This window comes from Telopea speciosissima, chromosome 1 (genome assembly GCF_018873765.1).
Source record: "Telopea speciosissima isolate NSW1024214 ecotype Mountain lineage chromosome 1, Tspe_v1, whole genome shotgun sequence".
NCBI lineage: Eukaryota > Viridiplantae > Streptophyta > Magnoliopsida > Proteales > Proteaceae > Telopea > Telopea speciosissima.
The window spans coordinates 9,102,921-9,127,373 of NC_057916.1; the positions used below are offsets into that span (position 1 = coordinate 9,102,921).

The 24,453-nt window shown below is 37.8% G+C and overlaps 2 protein-coding genes and 1 pseudogene across 2 annotated transcripts; all 3 read left to right on the forward strand.

Annotated features, from left to right (window-relative positions):
* The first annotated feature begins 5,723 nt into the window (after window positions 1-5,723).
* Window positions 5,724-6,578, forward strand: LOC122661478 (annotated as a pseudogene).
* Window positions 6,579-8,573: 1,995 nt separating this feature from the next.
* Window positions 8,574-9,872, forward strand: LOC122656562 (exopolygalacturonase clone GBGA483-like). Its single transcript, XM_043851181.1, has 4 exons — window positions 8,574-8,600; window positions 8,783-9,072; window positions 9,214-9,439; window positions 9,648-9,872. The coding sequence occupies exons 1-4, from the start codon at window positions 8,574-8,576 to the stop codon at window positions 9,870-9,872; spliced, it is 768 nt and encodes a 255-aa protein (XP_043707116.1).
* A 10,885-nt stretch (window positions 9,873-20,757) lies between these two features.
* On the forward strand, window positions 20,758-22,630 carry LOC122656647 (exopolygalacturonase clone GBGA483-like). The gene is made up of 5 exons (XM_043851292.1): window positions 20,758-21,000; window positions 21,116-21,286; window positions 21,541-21,830; window positions 21,972-22,197; window positions 22,406-22,630. Exons 1-5 carry the CDS (start codon window positions 20,758-20,760, stop codon window positions 22,628-22,630), a joined length of 1,155 nt encoding a protein of 384 aa, XP_043707227.1.
* The last annotated feature ends 1,823 nt before the right edge of the window (window positions 22,631-24,453 follow it).

The following is a 24,453-nucleotide window of genomic DNA, read 5'->3' on the forward strand; positions in this document are numbered from 1 at the left end:
CTGATCGATTGAACCAAACACATCTAATTTAGATAGATGAGCTATTGTATTGCTATTTCCGCTTGATTCAAAAGTCAATACAAATTATTTGTTTCCTCTCTAAATAGTCAATCTTTGATGGATTCCGTATCCCTAATTATATTTTTGTTGTCTACCAAAAAAAAATTATTTTTGTCAAGAGAGGAGAGTATTTACAGAAGATAAAGCTAAATAAAAAATATATAAGAAAAAATATAAATTGATCCCTCAATCTCTGTGGGGGAAAAAATTTTGTCTCCATTTTCTGTCCCTCCATTTCCTCCATTTCATCTAAGAGGGGGGAAGTGGATCCCACCCGGGCAGTGTGTTCGGACAGGAGGTAAGGTGGTCATTTCTACCCCCCTATAAGATGAAATGGAGGAAATGGAGGGGTAGATAAATATAGACGATAAAGATCCTGCTATGGGGACTAGTGCAATATAGTCTGTTTATAATTTAAAAAAAAAAAAAACTTTTCAAAGATATACAATAGCTACCTCATGTAGTATTAAAGAATAAAGAAAATCTACCAAATACAAAGTAAATACACTCTATACATAGACTATGATCTTTTTTATTATTATTATTATTATTATTATTATTATTATATTTTATTTACATAGAAGGAGATCATAGACAAGAGTACAGGATGTCATGGTTGTGATATCCTCTGACGTAGTAGTAATATCTGTGATCCCTTCTGAGTTGCCTGTGATGTCCTCTTTTGAGTTCGCAAGGTGCGTGATACTTCTAATGCTACCCGTTAAACTTGGCGAGGAAAATGCGCCATTTTTTTTTTTTACCCGAAAACAATAAAAAAGAGACCAAGCTAAATGTTTAATAAGAATATCAGAAAGTTGAGTCGGGAAATAGCTAAATCCCTAACAAAGTATGCCAAAACTTTCTCACACACATAGTGGAAATCAATCTCAATGTGTTTTTTGTGCTTTTTAAAAACGAAATTAATGGTCATATGAAGATCGGGCATATTACCATAGAAAATAGTCAGAGGCATCCAGAGAGGAACTTCTAGATCACGAGAAATAAAGGAAATCACACTCATTCCCAATACAAGATAGAACAGTCTGATACTTTGACTCTGCAGAGGAACGGCCAGTGGCACATTGCTATTTTGAAATATGGATGACTAAATTTCCACCATGAAAAAGTGGAATACCCCGTAGATGACTGACGATCAATTTAACTACCAGCCTATAGAGCTTCAACAATGGCATAAAGAAAGATAAGGATGAATTGGAGCGAAGCTATAAACCATGAACAAAGTTATCACTCACATAATGGAAAAATACACTTTAATTAAAATCTGAAATGGCCAATATTTGGGGCATGCATAAAGCGACAAACATAATTGACTGAAAAGGACAATTTAAGGCGAGTGATGTGAGATATTTTAGAGCACTAACAAGACTATGAGAAAGTGTAGGACAAGGACAAAGAGTACCTAAGGCATTACCAACATATTTCTCAACCATAGTAGTGGAGGGATTTTTATCTCCTCCAGTTCCCTTCTTGGCCCAATCCCCAGTTCCTCTAACAAGGGGGACTGGAATGACCACCCTACCTCTGCCCGAGTGGGGTCCACCACCCCCTATTTGAAGAACTAGGGAAATGGGCCGAGGAGGGAACTAGAGGAGATAATTTTCCTATAGTGGAGATAGGCTTGCATCCATCCACTTGAGTCCCTCTACAAGTGATTAAAAGCATATTTCTTTTCGACAAAAAAAAAGAAGAGTAAAGTACACCTGAGGTGCCCAATCTTTACTAAAAGGATTTTTAAGATACCCATTATTTGAAAATGGACATTTGGGGTGCCTTGTTTCATTAATCCTAATCTAAAAGGAATATATTTTCAAATTTACCCTTCTAAAACTAATGGAAGTATGGTGAATTTCCATAAAAATTGTAGTTGACGAACACACAAAAAAAACACCAAATTGTAGTTGACGAACTGAAGGAGAGAAGTTCTTTGAAATCGATTCTAGCTGATTAATTATATCCATTCGCAACAAGGCGATTCTTAAGTCTATCAAGACTTCCATTAGGTTTGGCTTGGCTTTGAAGACCCATCTAGAGCCAACCACGTTTATTTCAGGATCCTATAAATTGTTAGGATAGAATGAAACTTTTCGGTTAGCATGTTTATATGATTTTACGTCATGCCCCAAAATTGGGTGCAATTTAGACATTATTTAGCCATCATTTCATCAAACCATAATTTTGTAGACTCACCTACTCTGGGATACTAATTGTGAAACCCAAGATTTCAGAAACCTTGAGTCTCAACCTTATGGGTAAAATAGTAATTTCATCCAAGGGGCATACTGATGATTATGTCATATAAATAATTAGGGTTTAAATATGCACGTAATATTTCGTTCAAATCCGACATCATTTTGTACTTTGTAAATTGTAAAATGGTCATTTTGCCTTTGACATTTTCTCGTTTTATGGACCTCCTAATGTGGGTCAAAACCCCTTTAGATGCCCTTAATTGGTCATAGTAAGCATACACGTAAATTTGTGTGAAATTCCGGTATCATTCAAACATTGATCGGCGTGAAACATCATTGTTTTGGAGTCCTCAATTTTCGTTCCAATTTTTGGTAAAATCTGGTCCTGACCGCCATATGGATGAAAGTACCACGGGTATGAAAATCAAACCGAACCCATTTACTGCAACTGAATCGAATCGGTTTCACTGAAACCGTTGTAACAATAAATAATTAGTCAATATATATTGGTACAAATAAACAATTGTTTAAAGAAAACATATAAAAATTTAATTCATACTTCCTTTTCAATAAAAAAATTAAAAGACATGTAATGAAAAGTACTCGTTTGAATAAAAAATGTTAAAAAGCTTATAAAATCGAAATTGTTTATAAATAGTTTCGCTTTCAACATGTGAAACCGTTTATTTAACGGTTCGATTTTGGTGTAACCTAAAAAAAATTGCTCCGAATCAAACCGTTTAACACCCTTAGAAAAAGTACTTGTAGAAACCTTTTGGGAAATATGTTAGAAAAAAATACTTGCAGAGACCTTTTGGAAAATATGTGGTATGCCAAAATCGGCCACACGAATTGGGGAAAATTAACATTTTAAATTAGAACTTTAGAGAGGAATATCTAAAAAAATATATATATTTTTTAAATAAAAAAAAATTTATAAATAATTTTATTTTGGGTCAACCTAGTCTAACCCAGTGAGAGCAATCCAGCCTACTCAGGCATGCCGTGCCCATTCCCTGGCAGGCATGCATGTGCACAGGTCTACAGGGCTTGTGTGCACACAACACATGGTAGGGATTGCTGAGCGTGCATGCCCCTACGGCTAGACAAGTGGGGGGCTATAACCATAACTACCTTCCCCCTCCCCGACCTTTATATAGGGTTGTAAACGGATCGGATTCGGCTCAGATAGAATTATATCTGTATCCGCATCTGATTAGCTATCAGACAGATTCAGATCTAAACGGATACGGATACGGATATAGATCGGATATTTTATCCGTTTACATATAAATATAGTGTTTCGGATAGCTATAGCCTATCCATATCCGCATCCGTTCAGCTTTCGGATGGATTCGGATAGTGCTAAACGGATACGGAAACGGATTTCGGCTATTTATTTACACCCCTACCTTTATATGCTCCATTTCCTGGGCATGCCCATTTTCCCAGGTTCCTCTAATAAAGGGGTGTGGAAATGACCATCTTATCCTTGCCTGGATTGGGTCCACCCCCTCTATTAGAGGAACTTGGGGAAATGGAGCGGGCAAACAATGGAGTAGATAAAAATACCCCACCCCCTACTTGGAAGCCTTATTGGTCAAAATGTCATAAAAAAAAATTCTTGTAGCTCCCACTCCCTTCTGCCAAGTGCATGTGATAGCGTTCCCAAATTCCTTCCCACTATGTATATAAAATTCTCTTAATACCCTTTTTCACCCATTGTGTCATTTAGAGTAATCATACTTGGAGTGGATGTTGGTGGATTCTGGCAACAAATTCCGGTCATCCAAATGTCCCTACACTGAGCTAAGACACTCCCACATTTCAATGGTAAATTTACCTTCTTTTTTTTTTTTTTGGTATTTTATTGTATTTATTTTGATTTTCTTATTGAAAACATGGTGTTTTGAGTAAAAAAATTAATAAAAATAGTTGCTGGTTGTAAAAAAATTGAAATGTTTATGTATGGTGTCTCCCACTGTGTTTGATGTCCACTAATTTTCCCAGTTCCCAGGTGATCTTATTTTGGACAGTTTTTCCCTTGTAAACATTTTTAGAATGTGTGGATTCTGAATCTGTGGACTGTGTTTTGAGTTCAACCTTTGTACTAGGCTTAAAGTACATATTTTGATCAGTATACCTATTATTTGGTATGAGTCAATTCGGCCTCTATTAGTGGTTTTTTGTATTTTTCTCTTTCTTAACCTTGTTTTAGCATTCTAGAAAAAATATAATAAATATTAGAAATGCAAAAAAAATACCCAAAACAATATGGAGAACTCCTCTCATTATGTTTGATTTTTTGGACTCAATGGCCATTGTTGTCTATGCTTGTGTCATGTTGTGAATGCTCCCCATCCCCCTAGGACATAGATATCATTTTTAGATTTGATGGAAAAAAATGAAAATAAAGATGCACATGTTGTTCCCATGGTTTGTAATCATTTAGCGTAGCATAACTCACTGTTTAGCATGCATTTGTACATATGAATCACTATTTTATCACTTTAAATGCATTAATTTATATATTTTATATTTTCCATAAATAGAGTAAAATTACATTACAAATTACCATGGCATGTTGCATAGTAAATTTCTGGCATTTTAGTACGTGTACATGGCATATCAGCATATAGGATCATATGAATATTTTGGTGCATTATTAAAAATGTTTATGTTACTTTTTAAAAATGCATTTCCATTTTTGTACCCATTATGCACATTTTCAGTAGAAAAATACCAAAAAAAATAAGGGAAATTTACACATACCACCCCTGAGGTTTGACGAGAGAATATTTTCATCCCCCAGTTTTGGAAAATTCTGCGTACTCCCCTGAGGTTTGCAAACGGTAATAAATAAGCCCATTCTGTTAGTTCATGACTAACACTGTTAAAAATTAGACTTGAACTGACGGAATTGCCCTTACAAGAAAGAAAAAAAAAAAACACCCGCAACGCATCTTCCCCAATCGATTTTGAAGAAGATGAGTTGCAGGTTTCAAAACCCTTTCAATCTTTAAGGAATTTAGGGTTTCAAATTGGGAAAAAATCCCAAATCAAAACCCTTTTGCGCATCAAAGATTTGATATCCAACCCGACCAATTCTTGACTGGAATTCAAGAGAGGGAAAGGCAGAATAACCAAGGAGTTAATCCATTTGAAGATATCGTGAATCAGAATGTTACGTATAAAAGGGATCCCACCACCTTTCTTTCCCTCTTGGGTTTTTTTCGGTTTCTTCACACATATCAAAACCAGAACAGAAGCTAACAACCAGAAGGAAAAAGAGGTAAAAAAAAAAAGAATTTGGCTGGAGATATGGAAATCACGCGTGCCTTCTGATCCATCCAACTGCTCTACTTACTACAACAACAACAACTGATATTCCCTTATACCCAGTACCCCCAACTAGTCCTAACAACCTCTTTGAGTTTCTTTCTTCCCTGGAGCGAAAGGAAGAAAAGAGAGTGAGTTTTGGTGAATTAGTTCTAATTTTGTTCTCATGATGGCTGTTCAAGCGCAGCAGTATCCGGAGAATCTGGGTTTTCCTTTGTTCGGATTGCAGGAATGGATGGATTCCTGTGGTGGTGGTAGTGTTGGGTTTAATGATTTATATTTCAATCCTCAACAGCAAGAACAGATGCAGCAGTTACAGATGCAGGAATGGATGGATTACAGTATCTTATTTTGATGTTTCTGTTCTGTTTATTTGGTGAGAAAAAACACAGAATGAGAGACTCAGATCAGCTTTACATGAACAAAGGAAGCAACAAATGGCGACCCTTCTAAAAAAGATGGAATCAAAGGCGTTGAGCTTACTGAAACGGAAGGATGAAGACATTGCAAGAGCGGCCAAAAGAACAATAGAGCTGGAAGAATGCTTGAGAAGGGTAGAAATGGAGAACCAAGCTTGGCAAAAAGTCGCTAAAGAGAACGAGGCCATGGTTGTGGCTCTGAATAATACACTGGAACAGGTGAAAGAGAACGCTTGCTGCTTTCCTTCTGCCGGAGCAGATGACGCAGAGTCTTTTTGCGATGTCTCTCCGGAGCATAACAGGGAAGAGAAAGGAAGAGAAGAAGCCAGATACAATGAAGAACAGGAACCAATGAGAAAGATGGCTTGTAAGGTCTGCAATTCTCGAAGGTCGTGCGTCTTTTCCTCCCTTGTAGGCATCTGTGTTCGTGCAAGTCTTGCGAAGCCTTCCTCGATTCTTGCCCTGTCTGCAATTCTTTAAAAAATGCAAGTGTGGAGGTCTTCTTGTTATAGGTAAACAAAAAAAGGACATTAAAATCTTTTCCTTTCTTTCGTTCTTTCTTCTCAATTCGTCCTTTACTGGGGAAGATGATAAAGGACATTAAAACTCAACCTGCCTACAAGGATACCGGCTACTCATAGATGAGTTGCAGGTTTCTTTTTTCTGTGCATGGGCAATTTTGTCATTTCACCCCATGTTTTTAACACCATTAGACATGAACTGACGGAATGGATTTATTTGTTACCGATTACAAACCTCAAGGGGGTACGTAAAATTTTCCAGAACTGAGGGGTGAAAATATCCTTTCGCCAAACCTCAGGGGTGGTATGTGTAAATTTCCCAAAAATAGAAAAATTTCCCCCCAAAAAAATTTAGTTGATGTCCACTTAGGTGTTCCTTATGACTTATCACCTTCCCCTTTAATGGGTGATGTGAACTTGCATGTCCATTTGTATCTTTCCATTCCAAGGGTATATTGGGAATTGTGTAAAGAAAAATTCCCAAAATATAAAATCCCCAAAAATAAGGAAAACCCAAGCACAAGAATGATTGGAAATTCAAATCTTCATCCATTAGCAGGGGAAAACCAACCATCTGAATAACCAAATAATCATCGAGAAAACTGAAATCTAGGCCTACATTAAGCATCTAACAACAATTCATCTTTTATATGATATGGCTCCAATAGAGGAAGAAATTCCTTGATTAGTCACCCCCTTAGCTAGAAAATCAGCAATAGGATTAACTACCTTATAACAACGCAAAATTTTCCACACAATAAATAATAAGAAAAATTGAAGGGAAATCCAATCTTGCATCACAAATCAAGGAATAACATTAGTGTGAACGGAGACCAACAAAAACATAAAAGCAAGGAAAATTTTATCTTCTCATGCATGTGTGGGGTAGCCCTCATTGGAAAGGATTCGGTCCAACTTCTAATTAAGGATAACTGTCGAAATGGATGGCTTGAAATCCATTTTAACTATGGTTTAGACACAACACTGATCCTGTTAAATCGCCAGTTGGGAATGAAGGGTTCTAAATTGACCTCCAGCCACAAAAAATAAAATAAAAAGCAAAAAAACTCTCTCTCTCTCTCTCCACCCAAATAGGTCGGTAAAATAGTTAGTTTTGCCCAAAGGTGGAAAATCAGGTGTATAAACTAAGGTATAAATATCAAACCCCCTCAAACATTACTCCTTGAATCAAGTCTACCAGGAATCCTCTGGATTGGGAATTGGGATCGAGCCTCGCTCAAATAAGTTCAGGGCTTTGATCCCAGCCAGCTCATTTATCTTTCTTATAAATTAGTTTTCTTTTAATATTGTAATTTTTTCTGTCTTTCAATTCCGATCAAATAACTAAGGGGAATAATGGGCCCAAACAGGGATCTTGTGTTAATAACCTGTTTATTGGGCCTCCTTCTATGGGGGGCTGACGCCAAAAGAGTTTCTGTGGATGAACCTACTGCAGCTCCAGAAGCAGCTCCAGCGAAATCCGAAAGTGAACCTACGGCGGCTCCAGAAGCAACTCCAGAGAAACCCGAAAGTGAACCTACGGCGGCTCCAGGAGCAGATCCTACGCCTGGAAATGAACCTACGACCCCGGAAGCAGCTCCGACAACGCCTGAAACGGCTTCACAAGGTACAGTGTTCGATGTCACAAAGTATGGAGCAGTTGGTGATGGAAAGGCGGATAATAATAAGGTACAATATTTTCCACGTACAGGATACATAATCCAACCGTTAAGCCTTCCAGCTTCATTATTATGAATGAATAAAAATGACGAGCACTTTGATTAATTAATTTCTTAATTTGCAGGCATTTTCTGCTGCATGGGATGCTGCATGTAAGTCCACAGGGCCATCCACCTTTTTGGTACCCAAAGGGGACTTCATTCTTCCTGCAATAACTTTCTCTGGTCCATGCTCCAACAACATTTCTCCACGTGTTGAGATAAGGGGTAAAATTATAGCTTCCCCAGGCACGGACGGCATTAAAACTTGGATCTCATTCCAACGCCTGAGCCAGTTGCATATCAATGGGTTCGGAACAGGATCGCTGGATGGTAAAGGAGAAACCGCTTGGACCGGTTGTCGTCACACAAGCAGTTCAAATTGCAAAACCCACCCAAACGTAAGTGTTCTTTAATACCTGGCCCGGCCCGGTAGGACAACATGTAGATTCACGTTAATTAGTTGAGGTTAAACAGTCAATTAACTTAATTTTCACTTAATTTGGTTATTGCAGAGCTTGGAATTGTTGTCGATTACAGGTGGATCCTTGAGTGGTATAAGTTCGACAAATAGTAAAGGTTCCCATGGGATTGTTGGGAACACTAAAGACTTCATCATCCAAGATGTCAAGCTGGTTGCCCCTGCAGAAAGCCCAAACACAGATGGTTTCCACATTGGCAACTCAACCGGTATCACTATCACTAACGCTGAAATTGGAACTGGTGATGATTGCATCTCCATTGGATCGGGTGTCACCAACATTTCCATCACCAATGTCCAATGTGGACCAGGTCATGGAATCAGGTAATTAATTAATTAATTAATCATTTCTTCTCGATCTTGCATCATAAATAACAAATTAATTAAGGGATAATTACCTTAATATATAATTGGTTTTTTTTTGTTTTTGTTTTTTTGTCATTAATTAATTAATTGTTAATGTAGTTTGGGAAGCCTTGGGAAATATCCAAATGAACAAGAGGTGAGCGGTCTGCTGGTGAAGAACTGTACCTTTACTAACACCGATAATGGTGTTCGGATCAAAACATGGCCAGGATGTCCAGAAAACACGGTTTCTGATGTTAGATTTGAAGATATTGTCGTCACAAATGTGTCAAACCCCATCATCATCAACCAACAATATTGCGACCAGAAAAGCTGCACATCTGAGGTAATTAATTCCTAATTAACATAAAAACTAATTAATTATTAATGCAAGTAGGTAATTAATGCATTAATTTATTTGTTTCTTGATATTAAATATAGATATATAGTCTCTTGCTAGCTAGCTGGGTTAGAGACTTACTAGCTAATATATAGTATACATATATATCATTAATATATAATAGTCTCACCCATATATTTTATATATTCAACAGCCCTCGCGTGTGAAGCTCACTGACATTCATTTCAAGAACATCAAGGGTACAAGCTTCACCAAGACTGCAATTACCCTCTCATGCAGTGAAGGTGTGCCATGTGAGAACGTAGAGCTCGTTGATATCGACTTGAAGCATAACTTGGCCGATGGCGTCGCCACTGCGCTCTGTAAAAATGTGAAAGGGGTTACTTCTGGCATTCAGAACCCAAGTTCATGCTTATGATCGAGTCCATCCCCTTGTACGTACAATGTGTTTGGTTCCATGTTTATCGTTTTCATGGCCTGGGTAATTCCTCAATGTGGGTTACGTTGTGTCGTATAATATGGTACGACCGCTCCTGCCAAGCAGGACCCTGTACATGAGAGGAGATTATTTTTTCCTGATCGATTGAACCAAACACATCTAATTTAGGTAGATGAGCTATTATTGTATTGCTAATTCCCTGTGCTGTATTGCAGTTCCTTGTGCTTGATTTCAAAGTCAATACAAATTATTTATTTATTTCCTCTCTAAATACTCAATCTTTGATGGATTCCGTGTCCCTAATTATATTTTTGTCGTCTACCAAAAAAATTTTATTTTTGTCAAGAGAGGAGCTAGAGTATTTACAGAAGATAAAGCTAAATAAAAAATATAAAATATAAATTGATCCCTCAATCTCTTTGGGGGAAAAAATTTTCGTCTCCATTTATCTGTCCCTCCATTTCCTCCATTTCTTCTAATAGGGGGGAAGTGGATCCCATCCGGGCATTGTGTTTGGATTGGGGGTAGAGAGGTCATTTCTGCCCCCTATGATATGAAGTGAAGGAAATGGAGGGGCAGATAAATAGAGACAATAAAGATCTGGCTGTGGGACTTGTGCAAAATAGTTTGCTTATAATTTAAACAAAAAAAAAAAAACTTTTCATAGATATACTATAGCTACCTCAGGTAGTATTAAAGAATAAAGAAAATCTACCAAATATAAAGTAATACACTCTATACATAGAAAAAGATCTTTTTTTATTGTTATATTTTATTATATTTTATTTACATAGAAGGAGATCATAGACAAGAGTACAAGATGTCATGGTTGTGATATCCTCTGACGTAGTTGTAATATCTGTGATCCCTTCGGAGTTGCCTATGAAGTCCTCTTTTGAGTTCGCAAGGTGTGTGATACTTCTAATGCTACCCCTTAAACATGGCGAGGAAAATGCGTCATTTTATTACCCGAAAACAATAAAAAAGAGACCAAGTCAAAAGTATACTAAGAATATCAGAAAGTTGAGTCGGGAAATAGCTAAATCCATAACAAGATGAGCCAAAACTTTCTCACACACAAAGTGGAAATCAATCTCAATATGTTTTTTGCACGTTTGAAGGACAAAATTAATGGTCATATGAAGAGCCGACATATTGTCAAAGAAAATAGTTAGAGGAATCCAAAGAGGAACTTCTAGATCATGAAGAATAAAGGAAATCACATTCATTCCCAATACAAGATAGAAGAGTTCGATACTTTGATTCCGCAGAGGAACGGCCAGCAGCACAATGCTATTTTAAAATATGGATCACTAAATTACCACCATGAAAAAGTGGAATACCCAGTAGTTGACCGACGATCAATTTAAGTACCAGCCTATAGAGCTTCAACAATGGCATAAAGAGAGATGAAGATGAATTGGAGCAAAGCTATAAACCATGAACAAAGTTATCACTCACATAATGGAAAAATACACTTTAAATCTGAAATGGCCAATATTTGGGGCATGCATAAAGCGATAAACATAATCGACTGAAAAGGACAATTTAAGGCGAGTAATGTGAGATATTCTAGAGCACAAACAAGACTATGACAAAGTGTAGGATCAGGAAAAAGAGTATCTAAGACATTACCAACATATTTCTCAACCATGGTAGTTAAGGGATCTTTATCTCCTCCAGTTCCCTTCCTGGCCTAGTTCCCCAATTCCTCTAACAAGGGGGATTGGAATGACCATCCTTCCCCTGCCCAAATGGGGTCCACCACCCCCCTATTTGAAGAACTAAGGAACTGGGCCGGGCAGGGACCTGGAGGAGATAATTTTCCTATAGTGGAGATAGGCTTGCATCCATCCACTTGAGCCCTCTACAAGTGATTCATATCATATTTCTTTGCGACAAAAAAGAGAGGGTAAAATACACTTGAGGTGCCCAATCTTTATTAGAAAGATTTTAAGATACCCTTTATTTGAAAATGGACATTTGGGCTGCCTTGTTGCGTTAATCCTGATCTAAAATGAATATATTTTCGAATTTACCGTTCTAAAACTAATGGAACTATGGTGAATTTCCATGGGATGCTAACATAAATACCCATTCCGACAGATGTCCATGAAGAAAAGCATTCTTCATGTCAAGTTGAGTAATGGTCTAGTCTTGCTGAGCGTGCATGCCCTTGTGGCTAGCCCTTAGGCTTGCACCCCCATATCCATAGGGCTCTTCCAGTCATTTCCTCAAACAAGTGGGGGGTATAACTATAAGTGCCTCCCTCCCCCCCCCCCCCCCCCAACCAAACCTTTATGTGCTTCATATCCCGGGCAGTTCTATTTCTCAAGTTCCTCTAGTAGAGGGGTGTGGAAATTAATGACCATCCTACACCTGCCTGGATGGTATCCACCCCCTCAATTAGATGAACTTGAGGAAATGGAGCGGACAGAAAATTGAGAAGATAAAAATACCCCACCCACCACTTGGAAGCCCAGAGGTCAAAATTTCATCAAAAAATTCTCTTAATACCCTTTTTCAACTATTGAGTCATTTGGAATAATCACATTTGGAGCAGATGTTGGTGGATTCTGACAACAAATTTCAATCATCCAGATGTCCCTATACTGAGCTAAGACACTCCCACATGTCAAGGGTAAATTTACCTTCTTTGAGTAAAAAATTTAATAAAAATAGTTGCTGGTTGTAAAAAAATTGAAATGTTTATGTAAGATGTCTACCACTGTGTTTGATGTCGACTAATTTTCCCAGTTCCCATGTGATCTTATTTTTGACACTTTTTCCCGTATAAACATTTTAAGAATGTGTGGATTCTGAATCGGTGGATTGTGTTGTGAGTTCAACCTTTGTGCTAGGCTTAAAGTACATATTTTGATCAATATACCTGTTATTTGGTATGAGTCAATTCGGCCTCCATTGGTGGTTTTTTGTATTTTTCTCTTTCTTACCCTTGTTTTAGCATTCTAAAAAAAAATATAATAAATATTAGAAATGCGGAAAACATATCCAAAACAATATGGAGAACTCCTCTCATTATGTTTTATTTTTTGGACTCAATGGCCTTTGTTGTCTATGCATGTGTCATGTTGTGAATGCTCCCCATCCCCCTAGGACATAGATATCATTTCCAGATTTGATGGAACAAAAAATGAAAAGAAAGATGCACATGTGTAAGAACCATGGATTCCGAAAATCCACATTTCCCGACAAGGGGTTGGTTCTCAATGCAAATCGGATCTCGCCGGTGAATCCTAAAGCAAGGATCCCGATCCCTCCTAAGAGGGCAAATGGGTAATATTGAAGCTGCCACCTAGAAAGGGTCTAGGGCCCACAAATTTCTCCCACGGATGGGGGGGGGGGAGACGAATGACTCAATGGATAAGGTTGAGATCCACCTAGGTCACTGGGTAAGTGTCAAGTTACGGACTGGGAAGGTGTTGGGCACCCAATCCACCCGGTCGAAACAGCCGTCCTGTGCTGTATTGCAGTTCCTTGTGCTTGATTCCAAAGTCAATACAAATTATTTATTTATTTCCTCTCTAAATACTCAATCTTTGATGGATTCCGTGTCTCTAATTATATTTTTGTCGTCTACCAAAATATTTTTATTTTTGTCAAGAGAGGAGCTAGAGTATTTACAGACGATAAAGCTAAACAAAAAATATAAAATATACATTGATCCCTCAATCTCTTTGGGGGAAAAAATATTCGTCTCCATTTATCTGTCCCTCCATTTCCTCCATTTCATCTAATAGGGGGGAAGTGGATCCCATCCGGGCATTGTGTTTGGACTGGGGGTAGAGTGGTCATTTCTGCCCCCTATGATATGAAGTGAAGGAAATGGAAGGGCAGATAAATAGAGACGATAGAGATCCGGCTGTGGGACTTGTGCAAAATAGTTTGCCTATAATTTAAAAAAAAAACTAAAAAAACTTTTCAAAGATATACTATAGCTACCTCAGGTAGTATTAAAGAATAAAGAAAATCTACCAAATATAAAGTAATACACCCTATACATAGAAAACGATCTTTTTTATTGTTATATTTTATTTACATAGAAGGAGATCATAGGCAAGAGTACAAGATGTCATGGTTGTGATATCCTCTGACGTACTTGTAATATCTGTGATCCCTTCTGAGATGCCTGTGAAGTCCTCTTTTGAGTTCGCAAGGTGTGTGATACTTCCAATGCTACCCCTTAAACTTGGCGAGGAAAATGCGCCATTTTTTTACCCGAAAACAATTAAAAAGTGACCAAGCCAAAAGTATAATAACAACAACAGAAAGTTGAGTCGGAAAATAGCTAAATCCATAACAAGATGAGCCAAAACATTCTTACACACATAGTGGAAATCAATCTCAATATATTTTTTGCACGTTTGAAAGACAAAATTAATGGTCATATGAAAGGCGGGCATATTGTCAAAGAAAATAGTTAGAGGAATCCAGAGAGGAACTTCTAGATCATGAATAATAAAGGAAATCACATTCATTCCCAATACAAGATAGAAGAGTCCGATACTTTGACTCCCTAGAGGAACGGCCAGCAGCACAATGCTATTTTAAAATATGGCTGACTAAATTACCACCATGAAAAAGTGGAATACCAAGTAGTTGACCGACAATCAATTTAAGTACCAGCCTATAGAGCTTCAACAATGGCATAAAGAGAGATGAGGATGAATTGGAGCAAAGCTATAAACCATGAACAAAGTTATCACTCACGTAATGGAAAAATACACTTTAAATCTGAAATGGCCAATATTTGGGGCATGCATAAAGCGATAAACATAATCGACTGAAAAGGACAATTTAACGCGAGTAATGTGAGATATTCTAGAGCGCAAACCAGACTATGACAAAGTGTAGGATCAGGAAAGAGAGTATCTAAGGCATTACCAACATATTTCTCAACCATGGTAGTGAAGGGATCTTTATCTCCTCCAGTTCCCTTCCTGGCCCAATTCCCCAATTCCTCTAACAAGGGGGATAGGAATGACCATCCTTCCCCTGCCCAAATGGGGTCCACCACCCCCCTATTTGAAGAACTAAGGAACTGGGCCAGGCAGGGACCTGGAGGAGATAATTTTCCTATAGTGGAGATAGGTTTGCATCCATCCACTTGAGCCCTCTGCAAGTGATTAATAGCATATTTCTTTGCGACAAAAAAGAGAGGGTAAAGTACACTTGAGGTGCCCAATCTTTATTAGAAGGATTTTAAGATACCCTTAATTTGAAAATGGACATTTGGGCTGCCTTGCGTTAATCCTGATCTAAAATGAATATATTTTCGAATTTACCCTTCTAAAACTAATGGAACTATGGTGAATTTCCATGTAATCCGAACATAAATACCCATTCCGACAGATGTCCATGAAGAAAAGCATTCTTCATGTCAAGTTGAGTAATGGTCTAGTCTTGCATGAGGAAACACACACACAAAAAAAACAAAAAAGAAAACCAAATTGTAGACGATGAACCAAAGGAGCGAAGTTCCTTAAAATCAATTCTGGCCAATTAATTATATCCATTCGGAACAAAGCGATTCTTAAGGCTATCAAGACTTCCATTAGGTTTGGCTTGGCTTGGCTTGGCTTTGAAGACCCATCTGGAGCCAACCACGTTTATTTCAGGATCCTAGAAATTGTTAGGATGGAATGAAACTTTTCGGTTAGTTTGTTTATATGATTTTACTTCATACCCTAAAATTTGGTGCAATTTAGACTTTATTGAGCCATCATTTCATCAAACCATAATTTTGTGGCCCCACCTACTCTGGGATATTAATTGTCAAAGCCTAGATTTCAGAAACCTTGAGTCTCAACCTTATGAGTAAATTAGTAATTTCATCCAACGGATATAGTGGTAATTATGTCATATACTTGATTAGGGTTTAAAAATGCACTTAATATTTCGTTCAAGTCCGACATCGTTTTGTAAGTTGTAAATTGCAAAATGGCCATTTTGCCTCTAACATTTTCTCGGAATATGAACCTCCTGATGTGGCTCAAAACCCCTTTAGATGCCCTTAATTGGTCATAGTAAGCATACACGTAAATTTGTGTGAAGTTCGAGTATCATTCAAACATTGATCGGCATGAAACATCATTGCAATGGGGCCCTCAATTTTCGTTCCAATTTTTGGTAAAATCTGGTCATGACCGCCATACGGATGAAAGTACAATGGGTGAAAAAATCAAACCGAACCCGTTTACTACAACCGAATCAAGCCGGTTACACTGAAACCGTGGTAACAATAAATAATTAGTCAATATATATTAGTACAAATAAACAATTGTTTAAAGAAAAACATTTAAAAATTTAATTCATACTTCCGCTTCAATAAAAAAAATTTAAAATACATGTAATGGAAAGTAGCCGTTTGAATAAAAAATGTTAAAAAGCTTATAAAACCAAAATCGTTGATAAATGGTTTCGCTTTCAACATGTGAAACCATTTATTTAACGGTTCGATTTTGGTGTAACCTAAAAAAACTGCTCCAAACCAAACCGTTTAACAACCTTAGAAAAAGTTCATGTAGAGACCATTGAGGAAATATGTGGCATCCGAAAATCGGCCGCACGAATTGGGGAAAATTAACATTTTAAATTATAACCTTAAAGAGGAATATTTAAAATAAAAAAAAAAATTGAAATAAAAAAATCTTTATAAAAAATTTTATTTTGGGTCAACCCAAGCTGACCCAGTTAAACCAATCCAGCCTACTTGGGCATGCCGTGCCCATTCCCGGGCGGGCATGCATGTGCACAGGTCTACATGGCTTGCGTGCATGCAACACATGGTAGGGATTGCTGAGCGTGCATGCCCTTGCGGCTAGCCCTTAGGCTTGCACCCCCATATCCATAGGGCTCTTCCAGTCATTTCCTCAAACAAGTGGGGGGGGTATAACTATAAGTGCCTCCCTCCACCCCCACCCCCACCAAACCTTTATGTGCTTCATTTCCTGGGCAGGTCCATTTCCCAAGTTCCTCTAGTAGAGGGGTGTGCAAATGACCATCATACACCTGCCTGGATGGAATCCCTTAAACTCAATCGAATGAAATGGGGAGATGTGAGCTTTGAATTAAACAAAAACACTCATAAGCCCAAAACAATGGACCTAAACTCCCCACATATGACTTATCCTAAGTCAGTGGGCCTAAACCCAAGACAAAGTCCAAATCCACTTATAGTCCCAAGGGATGGGCCCAATCTTGACATACATGACTCAACCTGGTTGATGGGTCAATGTCCAAACCGAAACCGAAACCGACACTGTAACCGAAATCAAATGGGCCCAAACCATTATGGGCCATTCACCAAATAAGATCTATGTCCAAACCAAAAAACAAAGCCAAAATAGATCCTACAATCTTAATTTTATCAAATCCTAAATCTGATTCTATTAAAGTCCAGCCCAAGGTCCAAATGACAAATAAGCTTCAAATCAAATTTAAAAGACTAAACAAAACTTGATTATTGTAATCGGAATCAAATTCAATAGGAACTCGGCCCATAAGACACATTTCAATTAAAGAATTAACTCATGAAATCTATGGTCCTAAACCAAAAAAACAATGTTTACAAACCATGACCAGAATCAAAACCGATCAGGGAGAGCCGCACCACAGCACATATGAAAAAGATAATCCGAAATAAGAGGTCATGGTCATGACCGAAACACCAAAGGTATACATGGCAAGGGCTTAACAAGGGTGGGGGCGTAGCATACTACCAAGAACAAATGATAGGAAGTAAACCAGAACATCAACAGTCGACAGAAATAACCTCAAATGAAAACATGAAATGAAATGTACTAAACAGAGACCAAATCATGCATAGCAACAAAGGAGTAGGGACATGGTAGCAGAGACATTGACAAAAAAAAATCAAATGAAATTGAGGAGAAGAGAAGAACCATATACCTGGGATGGTGGGGATCTCTCCTTGCAGCCATGATCGATCATGAACAAGGGGTGTGGGGATTTATTAGAGACAGGGAGCTAATATGGGGGAAGGGATTTAATTACAAAAAAAAACATTAAAGGAAACAAAATAAAATAGGACTGTATTAAGGAATAAAATCTGGAACCCTGCAAGCCTGCTTCTCCTCGATCCAACACTTGCAACAACCGATCACTGAGACGAAGAACACCTTTGCTGAGATGGAGACCCACGTTCGATTGCAGAAATTTCAAGTAACAGCGACTGAAGATTATTACATACACATTAATACTTAAAATAAAAAAAAAAAAAAAGGTGAAGAATATGAGAGAAGGGAGAAGATGGGACGAAGGAGTTCTGGTTATGGGATTGGGGTAATCAAAGAGAAAATAAAAAAGGTTTCCGATGTTGGATTTGGGTTTGGTTGAGTGGAAAGAGAATAGAGATGGGTGGGGTTTGATATGGAATAAAAACTACAAAATAGGAACTGAAGATAAAGAAGTGGGTTCGGTGGCGATTAAAAGAGGGAATTTATCTCTCGGAGATGGGTTTTTAGATTGAGAAGAGAGAATAGGGTGTTAGAGATTGGGGTTTAAAGATGGAAAAACAAAAAAACACAAATGGATTTGGTAGGTCTCAGAAATGCAATGGAGATGGTAAGAAAATAAATCAAAATAAAAGAAGGAGAAGTGGAGAAGAAGAAGACGATGTCGGACGAGAGTTTTCTACCCCGGCTCAGGGAAGCTTCGAGCTTTCTCGTCTCAGTGCTTCTTACTCCCTTCCTCTAAAGTTCTCTGTCTTTTCCAATCTCTCTCTTTTTCCCTCTCTTTCTCACTCCGTTTTTTCTGCTCTTATTCCCGTCCTCTCTGTAACTCTCCCTCCTTTCTCTCTGCTCTTTCTCTCTTTTTTCTGTGTCTTCCCTCTAATGATGATGACCCATCTCACTTTTTTCCTTTTTTTTTCTATGAAAATCCTTTCTGTCTCCGACCGCTGACTCCCCACTCTTTCCGTTTTTTATTTTTTTGGGAAATCCCACTTTTTGAATGACGGCTGCTCCTCCAAAATATTCCCTTCTTTTCTTTTTAAAACCTTCTTTTACCCGCTTAGGGTTTAGGTCATTTTTCTATTCTATCCTCTTTCCCAAATTAGGTTTAGATATTTCTTTTTTCTCTTTCCATTTTACCCTTTGCTTCTTTTCTTTTCTTTTTTCTTTTATTTTTTTAACCCTCCCCTTTTAATAGGTTTAGGTTTAGGTTTTATTGTTTTTCCTTTTTAACCCTTCTTTCTTTTTTTTGATGCCATGTGGCACCCTCCTGTGGATTTGGCACCAATGGACTTTTCCATGGACAAAGCTCACACTCTCTTTTTATTTTTCTTGGTGTGTTTGAGACAGAGATTGTCGATCCTCCATGTGTCATCATCGTCAGGAAGGGTGACAAAAATTAGGTGTCTACAACATGTTGTTCGATTGTTCCCATGGTTTGTAATCATTTACCGTAGCATAACTCACTGTTTAGCATGCATTTGTACATATGAATCACTATTTTATCACTTTAAATGCATTAATTTATATATTTTATATTTTTCATAAATGGAGTAAAATTACATTACAAATCACCATGGCATGTTGCATAGTGAATTTCAGCCATTTTAGTACGTGTACATGACATATCAGCATATAGGATCATATGCATATTTTGGTGGATTATTAAAAATGTTTATGTTACTTTTTAAAAATGCATTTCCATTTTTTTGTACCCATTATGCACTTTTTCAGTAGAAAAATACCCAAAAAAAAATTCCCCTAAGATTTCTTAGCCCAAAAAATTTAGTTGATGTCCTCTTAGGTGTTGCTTATGACTTATCACCTTCCCCTTTAATGGGTGATGTGAACTTGCATGTCTATTTGTATCTTTTCATTCCATGGTCATATTGGGAATTGTGTAAGGAAAATTCCCCAAAATATAAAATCCCCAAAAATAAGGAAAACCCAAGCACAAGACTGATTGGAAATTCCAACCTTCATCCATTAGCAGGGGAAAATCAACCATCTGAACAACCAAAAAATCATCGAGAAAACTGAAATCTTGGCCTACATTAAGCGTCTAACAATCTTTTATATGATATGGCTCCAATAGAGGAAGAAATTCCTTTATTCGTCACCGCCTCAGCTAAAAAATCAGCAATAGGATTAGCTACCCTATAACAATGCAAAATTTTCCACACAATAAATAATAAGAAAAGTTGAAGGAAAATCCAATCTTGCTTCACAAACCAAGGAATAACATTAGCGTGCACTGAGACCAACAAAAAACATAAAAGCAAGGAAAATTTCTAATCTACTCATGCATGTGTGGGGTAGCCCTCATTGGAAAGGATTCGGTCCAACTTCTAATTAAGGATAACTGTCTAAATGGATGGCTTGAAATCCATTTTTAACTACGGTTTAGACACAACACTGATCCTGTTAAATCGCCAGTTGTGAAGGAAGGGTTCCAAATTGACCTCCAACCACAAAAAATAAAATAAAAAGCAAAAAAACTCTCTCTCTCTCTCTCTCTCTCCACCCAAATAGGTCGGTAAAATAGTTAGTTTTGCCCAAAGGTGGAAAATCAGGTGTATAAACTAAGGTATAAATATCAAACCCCCTCAAACATTACTCCTTGAATCAAGTCTACCAGGAATCCTCTGGATTGGGAATTGGGATCGAGCCTCGCTCAAATAAGTTCAGGGCTTTGATCCCGCCAGCTCATTTATCTTTCTTATAAATTAGTTTTCTTTTAATTTTGTAATTTTTCTTTCTTTCAATTCCGATCAAATAACTAAGGGGAATAATGGGCTCAAACAGGGATCTTGTGTTAATAACCTGTTTATTGGGCCTCCTATGGGGGCGACGCCAAAAGAGTTTCGTGGATGAACCTCTGCAGCTCGAGCGGCTCGCGAAATCCGAAAGTGAACCTCACGGCGGCTCCAGAAGCAACTCCAGAGAAACCCGAAAGTGAACCTACGGCGGCTCCAGGAGCAGATCCTACGCCTGGAAATGAACCTACGGCCCCAGAAGCAGCTCCGACAACGCCTGAAACGGCTTCACAAGGTACAGTGTTCGATGTCACAAAGTATGGAGCAGTTGGTGATGGAAAGACGGATAATAATAAGGTACAATATTTTCCACGTACAGGATACATAATCCAACCGTTAAGCCTTCCAGCTGCATTATTATGAATGAATAAAAATGACGAGCACTTTGATTAATTAATTTCTTAATTTGCAGGCATTTTCTGCTGCATGGGATGCTGCATGTAAGTCCACAGGGCCATCCACCGTTTTGGTACCCAAAGGGGACTTCATTCTTCCCGCAATAACTTTCTCTGGTCCATGCTCCAACAACATTTCTCCACGTGTTGAGATAAGGGGTAAAATTATAGCTTCCCGTGCACGGACGGCATTAAAACTTGGATCTCATTCCAACGCCTGAGCGTTGCATATCAATGGGTTCGAACAGATCTTGCGGATGGTAAAGGAGAAACCGCTTGGACCGGTTGTCGTCACACAAGCAGTTCAAATTGCAAAACCCACCCAAACGTAAGTGTTCTTTAATACCTGGCCCAGCCCGGTAGGACAACATGTAGATTCACGTTAATTAGTTGAGGTTAAACAGTCAATTAACTTAATTTTCACTTAATTTGGTTATTGCAGAGCTTGGAATTGTTGTCGATTACAGGTGGATCCTTGAGTGGTATAAGTTCGACAAATAGTAAAGGTTCCCATGGGATTGTTGGGAACACTAAAGACTTCATCATCCAAGATATCAAGCTGGTTGCCCCTGCAGAAAGCCCAAACACAGATGGTTTCCACATTGGCAACTCAACCGGTATCACTATCACTAACGCTGAAATTGGAACGGGTGATGATTGCATCTCCATTGGATCGGGTGTCACCAACATTTCCATCACCAATGTCCAATGTGGACCAGGTCATGGAATCAGGTAATTAATTAATTAATTAATCATTTCTTCTCGATCTTGCATCATAAATAACAAATTAATTAAGGGATAATTACCTTAATATATAATTGGTTTTTTTTTGTTTTTGTTTTTTTGTCATTAATTAATTAATTGTTAATGTAGTTTGGGAAGCCTTGGGAAATATCCAAATGAACAAGAGGTGAGCGGTCTGCTGGTGAAGAACTGTACCTTTACTAACACCGATAATGGTGTTCGGATCAAAACATGGCCAGGATGTCCAGAAAACACGGTTTCTGATGTTAGATTTGAGGATATTGTCGTCACAAATGTGTCAAACCCCATCATCATCAACCAACAATATTGTGACCAGAAAAGCTGCACATCTGAGGTAATTAATTCCTAATTAACATAAAAACTAATTAATTATTAATGCAAGTAGGTAATTAATGCATTAATTTATTTGTTTCTTGATATTAAATATAGATATATAGTCTCTTGCTAGCTAGCTGGGTTAGAGACTTACTAGCTAATATATAGTATACATATATATCATTAATATATAATAGTCTCACCCATATATTTTATATATTCAACAGCCCTCGCGTGTGAAGCTCACTGACATTCATTTCAAGAACATCAAGGGTACAAGCTTCACCAAGACTGCAATTACCCTCTCATGCAGTGAAGGTGTGCCATGTGAGAACGTAGAGCTCGTTGATATCGACTTGAAGCATAACTTGGCCGATGGCGTCGCCACTGCGCTCTGTAAAAATGTGAAAGGGGTTACTTCTGGCATTCAGAACCCAAGTTCATGCTTATGATCGAGTCCATCCCCTTGTACGTACAATGTGTTTGGTTCCATGTTTATCGTTTTCATGGCCTGGGTAATTCCTCAATGTGGGTTACGTTGTGTCGTATAATATGGTACGACCGCTCCTGCCAAGCAGGACCCTGTACATGAGAGGAGATTATTTTTTCCTGATCGATTGAACCAAACACATCTAATTTAGGTAGATGAGCTATTATTGTATTGCTAATTCCCTGTGCTGTATTGCATTGCAGTTCCTTGTGCTTGATTTCAAAGTCAATACAAATTATTTATTTATTTCCTCTCTAAATACTCAATCTTTGATGGATTCCGTGTCCCTAACTATTTTTTTGTCGTCTACCAAAAAAATTTTATTTTTGTCAAGAGAGGAGCTAGAGTATTTACAGAAGATAAAGCTAAATAAAAAATATAAAATATAAATTGATCCCTCAATCTCTTTGGGGGAAAAAATTTTCGTCTCCATTTATCTGTCCCTCCATTTCCTCCATTTCTTCTAATAGGGGGGAAGTGGATCCCATCCGGGCATTGTGTTTGGATTGGGGGTAGAGAGGTCATTTCTGCCCCCTATGATATGAAGTGAAGGAAATGGAGGGGCAGATAAATAGAGACAATAAAGATCTGGCTGTGGGACTTGTGCAAAATAGTTTGCTTATAATTTAAACAAAAAAAAAAAACTTTTCATAGATATACTATAGCTACCTCAGGTAGTATTAAAGAATAAAGAAAATCTACCAAATATAAAGTAATACACTCTATACATAGAAAAAGATCTTTTTTTATTGTTATATTTTATTTACATAGAAGGAGATCATAGACAAGAGTACAAGATGTCATGGTTGTGATATCCTCTGACGTAGTTGTAATATCTGTGATCCCTTCTGAGTTGCCTATGAAGTCCTCTTTTGAGTTCGCAAGGTGTGTGATACTTCTAATGCTACCCCTTAAACATGGCGAGGAAAATGCGTCATTTTATTACCCGAAAACAATAAAAAAGAGACCAAGTCAAAAGCATAATAAGAATATCAGAAAGTTGAGTCGGGAAATAGCTAAATCCATAACAAGATGAGCCAAAACTTTCTCACACACAAAGTGGAAATCAATCTCAATATGTTTTTTGCACGTTTGAAGGACAAAATTAATGGTCATATGAAGAGCGGACATATTGTCAAAGAAAATAGTTAGAGGAATCCAAAGAGGAACTTCTAGATCATGAAGAATAAAGGAAATCACATTCATTCCCAATACAAGATAGAAGAGTTCGATACTTTGACTCCGCAGAGGAACGGCCAGCAGCACAATGCTATTTTAAAATATGGATCACTAAATTACCACCATGAAAAAGTGGAATACCCAGTAGTTGACCGACGATCAATTTAAGTACCAGCCTATAGAGCTTCAACAATGGCATAAAGAGAGATGAAGATGAATTGGAGCAAAGCTATAAACCATGAACAAAGTTATCACTCACATAATGGAAAAATACACTTTAAATCTGAAATGGCCAATATTTGGGGCATGCATAAAGCGATAAACATAATCGACTGAAAAGGACAATTTAAGTCGAGTAATGTGAGATATTCTAGAGCACAAACTAGACTATGACAAAGTGTAGGATCAGGAAAAAGAGTATCTAAGGCATTACTAACATATTTCTCAACATGGTAGTTAAGGGATCTTTATCTCCTCCAGTTCCCTTCCTGGCCTAGTTCCCCAATTCCTCTAACAAGGGGGATTGGAATGACCATCCTTCCCCTGCCCAAATGGGGTCCACCACCCCCCTATTTGAAGAACTAAGGAACTGGGCCGGGCAGGGAC